At 42.6% G+C, this 6267-nt stretch overlaps 1 protein-coding gene across 3 annotated transcripts; it reads right to left on the bottom strand.

The window, feature by feature from the left end:
• Positions 1 to 1197: 1197 nt before the first annotated feature.
• On the bottom strand, positions 1198 to 5739 carry LOC102401139 (soma ferritin-like). Of its 3 annotated transcripts, none has more exons than XM_044940764.1 (4): positions 5571 to 5739; positions 4455 to 4598; positions 2585 to 2713; positions 1198 to 1513 (listed from the first exon to the last, which is right to left on the bottom strand). In XM_044940764.1, exons 1-4 carry the CDS (start codon positions 5670 to 5672, stop codon positions 1295 to 1297), a joined length of 594 nt encoding a protein of 197 aa, XP_044796699.1. In that variant the 5' UTR covers positions 5673 to 5739; the 3' UTR covers positions 1198 to 1294. The 3 variants fall into 3 exon arrangements, with proteins under 3 accessions (XP_044796699.1, XP_044796707.1, XP_044796711.1); XM_044940772.1 differs by having other exon boundaries at positions 2585 to 2710; positions 5571 to 5738; XM_044940776.1 differs by having other exon boundaries at positions 5595 to 5736.
• Positions 5740 to 6267: the final 528 nt, after the last annotated feature.

Genomic DNA, 6267 nt, shown 5'->3' with positions numbered 1-6267 from the left:
TTCTCCTCCTGCCCCCAATCCCTCCCAGCATCAGAGTCTTTTCCAATGAGTCAACTCTTCGCATGAGGTGGCCAAAGTACTGGAGTTTCAGCTTCAGCATTATTCCCTCCAAAGAAATCCCAGGGCTGATCTCCTTCAGAATGGACTGGTTGGATCTCCTTGCAGTCCAAGGGACTCTCAAGAGTCTTCTCCAACACCACAGTTCAAAAGCATCAATTCTGCGGTGCTCAGCCTTCTTCACAGTCCAACTCTCACATCCATACATGACCACAGAAAAAACCATAGCCTTGACTAGACGGACCTTTGTTGGCAGTAATGTCTCTGCTTTTGAATATGCTATCTAGGTTGGTCATAACTTTCCTTCCAAGGAGTAAGCGTCTTTTAATTTCATGTCTGCAGTCACCATCTGCAGTGATTTTGGAGCCCCCCCCAAAAAAAGTCTGACACTGTTTCCACTGTTTAGGCACCCATTATAGACCCCTCTTTTACCTAGGTGCTACTAGGCACCTGAGGCCCTTGGGTGTGATCCAAGATTGCATGCTCATTCTTTGCTCCTAAAAGCAATTTCCCCAGTAGCTGCTGGCTAGCCCACAGCAGAGAGGGTAGGGCCATCCTAACACTTGTCTGTCGTGTCTTAGTTACCTGTGTACCCATTCTCTATGCCTGCGTCCAGCACTGGGAGGGCACCTGGGTTGCAGCTGCCTATTCACTGTATACCTTTCAAGTGAAGTCATCTTTTCTAGACCAAGAGCTCTTGTTTAAGTTTAACTTTGCATTTATTAGAAAACCCTACTATTTTGTAAACTTAATATATTAAGTGGAGAAAGAAATGGCAAACCACTCCAGTATTCTTGCCTAGAGAATCCTGTGGACAGAGGAGACTGGTGGGCTGCTGTCCATAGGGTCACACAGAGTCAGACACAACTGAAGCGACTTAGCAGCAGCAATAGCAGCAATATATTAAGTTGTGGGGAGGAGAATTAGCAAGACATTAGGTTATGCTACTTAATTTCATCTGTATCCACTTGGACTAACTGAATTTACTAGAACCTGACTCTACATCTGGGTGTTGAGGGAATTTTTTTTTTTTTTTTTTTTTTTAAGTCTAATGCATCCATGGTACCTCAGGGAGCTTTCAAACTCCCATTTATGAACCTAACCTTTCCTGTGCTCCAATAGCAATCTCTCTACACATAATCATAATGCAAAACACATTTATTTGCATGTACAACAGGAGGATTAGGATCTGAGATGAAAAGAGAAGCATACTTCTGTCAAATGGAGATCAGGATTCTTAAGGAGCTGACTTTGGGACCTTCTGGGCAGGAGGACTTGGAGAGTTGCCTGCAGATTCTGTCTCTTGACCTGCTGCTGCAGATGTTCCAGCGGCATTTTCAGGCTGTCCTTCACTCTGGGTTGACATTTCCAACTCCTTCTGATAGTTAAGCTGGTATTCCAGATAGCTTATGTTCCTGGTCTGTTCATCCAGGAACTTTTTCATGAAGCGTAAGAGCTACAGAAATAAAAACAAGAAAAAACTCATTAAGGACGTTGTCTGCAGCAGGAGGCAATCTAATCTGCTACCCAAATTATAGCTCATGGATCAGCAGTTCTAGGAGCTTGTCAGAAATGCTGAATCTTGAATCTCTTCCACTCCTACTAAATCAAAATCTATGTTTTAAGAAGGGACTAGATGATTTACATGCATAATGAAGTTCAAAGGCATTGATCTCTGACATTCAAGACCTCCAGATGAACACAAACATCCACTTTTTAAAAAAGTTATTAGAGTATAGTTGGTTTACAATGTTATCTTTTCTTAAAATTGTTTATTTTAATTGGAGGATAATTACTTTGCAATATTGCGATGGTTCTTGCCATACATCAACATGACTTGGCCATAGGTATGTGTCTCCCCCCCTCATCCTGAACCCCCCTCCCACCAAACATCCACTTTCAACGAGTATGAGTATTAAAGCATCTCATCAAAAGCACAAATTTAATAAGCTATACTGTAATGGATTTTCACCCTATTTGAATCATAGGTAAGTGTCAAGTAGGTTCCCAGACCTCATTCCCAAGCACTGAAATTTTAGGGTCCTGGTGTAAGGCTCAGGTATTTGATAGTTTTCAGGGTTCTACAGTGAGTCCAATAGCAGCAAGGTTGATAGCTTTTCTACTCGATTATTTTCTTCAATTTCCAGAGAAACTAAGAAGTTTGGTGAGAAATGTTATCACTGCAATTGAGTGTTCACCATTAACCAAAGAACACTTCAGAGACGTCTATAGAATAGGTCACCATTGACATTCACTTTTGTGGGGGTAGTCTAGGATAGCGGTTCTCAAGATGGGTTTATTTAAATATCAAGAGTGCAGATTATTCCTGAAAAGTCTTCTCCATCTTGTACTGAGTTGCATTCCTCCTTACCAGGGCCACTGCTCCTCCCACCTCCCAACTATTCTAAGAAATAAGTTCATATACTTCCTTCAGAGGAAATAAACACATTAGATGATCCATTGCCTTGGGTTCATTTCCTAAAAGCAAGCCATCATCTAGAAGTGAAATGACCCATTTACTACTTACATTGGTTTCTCTATTCCTAGAAGCTGAGGCCTTCAGGTCTTGCAGGAGCTTGTTTAACTCATTCTCCAACTGCAGAGCAGACAGTAGAGCTTGTTTACCAGTTCCCCAGTTATCTATATCAGGCCTCTGCTGGAGAGAAACAGGGAGTCACTCTGCTAGCTAAGGCACAGCTTAGTCACACCCTGCTTCCTGGGTAGATTTATAGGCTTGCAAAGGCCAGTAGTTTCCATGCTTTGTGGCATGATGGAATCAGTGGAGCCCCTTAAATATTGGTGTCTGGCTTTCAGCTGCAGACATTCTGACTTAATTGGTACTGAGGCGCAGGGCTTTTAAAAGTTCTCCAGGTGACTTTAATGTTCTGCAAAGCACGGCTACCACTAGCACAGTTATGTGCATCTTCATTAGCTTTGGAATTTCTTTAGCTTTGGAGAGTAGTTCAGTTCAATTATCACCAGACATTTAGTTGTCTTTAGAGACCTGGAGTTAAAAGAACCCCTCAGATAAGGAGGCACATTTCCACACGTAATAGCGTCAACTAAGGTTTAGATCGTTTCTTTAGAGTATATCAAAAACATTAGGAGTAAATCAATTTTAGATTGTCGCTTTTTTCTGTTTCTTGGTTTTAGAACATAAATATGTATGTTTGTGTTAGTTGCTCAGTTGTGTCCGACTCTTTGAGACCCCATGGACTGTAGCCCACCAAGCTCCTGTATCCATTGGATTCTCCAGGCAAGAATACTGGAATGGGTTGCCAGTCCCTCCAGAGGATCTTCCCGACCCAGGGATCAAACCCAGGTCTCCTACATTGCAGGCAGATTCTTTACCATCTGAGCCACGGGGGAAGCCCTTTTAGAACATAAATACCTATTCTCTATCATTTGGGTGTGTCCCTATTCATAATGTTTAAGTTGGTAATAGTAATCATTCCTAAGAAAGAGGAAATAAGAGACAAGTATGTAGCAATAGGGCTTCCCTGGTGGCTCAGCGTTAAAGAATCTGCCTGCAATGCAGGACACCCAGGTTCAATCCTTGGATTGGGAAGATCCCCTGGAGGAGAGCATGGCAACCCACTCTTTTACTCTTGCCTAGAGAATCCCAGAAGGCAATGGCACCCCACTCCAGTATTCTTGCCTGGAGAATCCCAGGGATGGGGGAGCCTGGTGGGCTGCCATCTATGGGGTTGCACAGAGTCGGACACAACTGAAGAGACTTAGCAGCAGCAGCAGAGAATCCCATGGACAGAGGAGCCTGGCAGGCTGCAGTCCATAGGGTCGCACAGAGTCAACACAACTGAGGCAACTAAGCGGCAGCAGCAGCATGTGGCAAATAGAATGTACAACTCTACAAATGTAGAGTCTGTTCCAGTGGAAAAAAAGTTTGTTTTATTAAATACATTGAAGAGGCAGCTGTATTAAATACCTGAGGGTGTATCTGAATTAAAGAGCTAACATAAGATACAAACCACTCTAGAAGAGAACAGTAGATCTTCTCAAACTATACAGAGGATTAGAATCATCTGGAGAGCTTATTAAGCTCTTTAGCTCCTTGGGCCCCACTCTTAGAGAGGGGGGCTCAGTTTCTTCGAGTGGGGCCCATGAATTTGCATTTCTAATAAGATCCCAGGTGATGCTGGTCCAGAGGTCACACTTTGTATCACTTTCAGAAAAGAAAAGCTAAGATTTAGTGACTGAAATTTACTCAAAATGATATGAAGAGGTTACAAACAAGATACATGCTTACCCTCAGTCAGCTTCTATAATCCCATGTAGGAACATGAGTAATGGAACAAGTCAGATAACAACTAATAACTTAGTTATCCAGACCCAGCAAAGGCCCTATAGAGATCATCATAACAAAGCGACATCGTCACCTTAATCACCGGAAGGCAGATTTTACACTTATATTTTCTTAGATATTTTATGAACTGCTTTGCATGCTCCCTCTTCACATCAGCTTGGTCTTGGAAGAATGTATGAAAAGTAGGCGCTTCTGGATCTTCAATGTAATAACAGGCCTGGAGCAGGGATAAGAATGGGGAGAGACTGCAGGTGAGAGGAGTCAATGTTTAGGACCGGAATCTCACACAAACTCACTTTGTTTTCTCTGTGGCTGTCCAAAAGAGGCCTTCTTTGTTCAGTCCAGGGTTCTCAGTTTGCTCTTTGACTTCCAGAAGGCCCCAACTGCCTTCTCAAACCCAGGATACCTCAAAGAGAAGCGACCCTGGTTTTAACACGCTGGTGCCTAGCATTTGGCCATTAGGCCTCTAAGGGTCAGGCTTATGAACCCTATATGCTAGCACTATAACCAGTATTTATGTTGACAACTGGCAGAAGTCCAGCATAAAGTCAGTGACACTCAAAAGTCAATCTTGGGACTTCTCTGGTGGTCCTGTGTTTAAGAATCCGCCCACCAATGCAAAGGAAACTGGTTTGATCCCTAGTCCAGGAAGGTCCCACATACCGCGGGGCAACTAAGCCCACGTGCCCTAGAGCCTGAGCTGTGCAATAAGAGAAGCCACCGTAATGAGAAGCCCATGCACAACTAGAGTAGTTCCCACTCACCGTAACAAGAGAAAGCACACACAATAGCAACGAAGACCCAGTGCAGCCAATAAGTAAATAAACTTAAGAAAATGTTTAAGACCATTGAACTCTACAAAAGTCAAACTATTTCATTAACCCTACCATATCAACACTAGCTCTAAACTAGCAGATAGATGAAAAATTATTTATAGCAGTGTCTGATGCCCACACAAGTTTTGGGAATACTCTGGAAAAGAATTATTCTCCCAACTATTCACCCACAGTTTGCAATCACAGCTCTAAATCACTGGGCCTCAGAGCAGCAAAATCCCAGCCACTAAACTGTTCCCTCTAGTATCAAACAAGAAACATGGCTGCAACAAAAATGAGTAAGGCTTTGTAAGATATATTATCCAGACCAGATCTGAAACCTCCCTAACAGTGATTCCAGGGCACATACTAACCATAGATAAATAAGCATCACTGACATGCAGCTCGTAAGATGCTACTTGATTAAGAGCATCCCTGCATTCTTCAGAAAGAAGGCCCTTTGCCTGGGATGCCATCTCAGCTTTAGGAAAAACCAGGCATAAAAAGTGCTACCTGCCAAGATAAGAGACTTCTTAAATACTAACAGGCTTAAATATATATATATATATAGATATAGCCAGCCCACTTCTATTCAGCTGAAAACAAGATGAAATGCTATTCAGCTGAGATTAACAGCTACTAACCTAAGGAAATGGCAACACACTCCAGTGTTATTGCCTGGAGAATCCCAGGGATGGGGGAGCCTGGTGGGCTGCTGTCTTGGGGTCACACAGAGTCGGACATGACTGAAGTGACTTAGCAGCAGCAACCTACCAATGAGGACACTGTTTTGCATGAAAGAACCAATCTGATAGAGAAAAAGTTGGGAAAAAATGGAATCCTCCTAACTATCCCAGCCAGTGTTTTGTATTTGCCCCCATTTCTCTGATTATGATTTGAGAAGGCTGATTTAAACACTTCCTGAATGGGGAAGCATTAACAGAATAGACTCATTACCTTTAATTGTTTCCTTTTTTTCAAAAAGTAGTTACGGCATATCATGTTAGGTCCTACGGAGAATCTAAGAACAGTGACTAAAACACACTTTTTGCCTATAAGGGACATATTCCC

The sequence above is a fragment of the Bubalus bubalis genome, chromosome 1 (assembly GCF_019923935.1).
Source record: "Bubalus bubalis isolate 160015118507 breed Murrah chromosome 1, NDDB_SH_1, whole genome shotgun sequence".
In the NCBI taxonomy this organism is placed as follows: Eukaryota; Metazoa; Chordata; class Mammalia; order Artiodactyla; family Bovidae; genus Bubalus; species Bubalus bubalis.
Note: the sequence above shows the minus strand (reverse complement) of the source record. Positions and strands in the feature narration are given on the sequence as shown.

Coding starts and splice junctions, on each gene's coding strand:
- LOC102401139 (XM_044940764.1), bottom strand. CDS start 5,672: ATGGCATCCCAGGCAAAGGGCCTTCTTTCTGAAGAATGCAGGGATGCT. Junction 2,714..4,454: donor TCTGCCTTCCGGTGATTAAG/GTGACGATGTCG, acceptor GTTTCTCTCCAG/CAGAGGCCTGATATAGATAA. Junction 1,514..2,584: donor CTAGGAATAGAGAAACCAAT/GTAAGTAGTAAA, acceptor TTATTTCTGTAG/CTCTTACGCTTCATGAAAAA.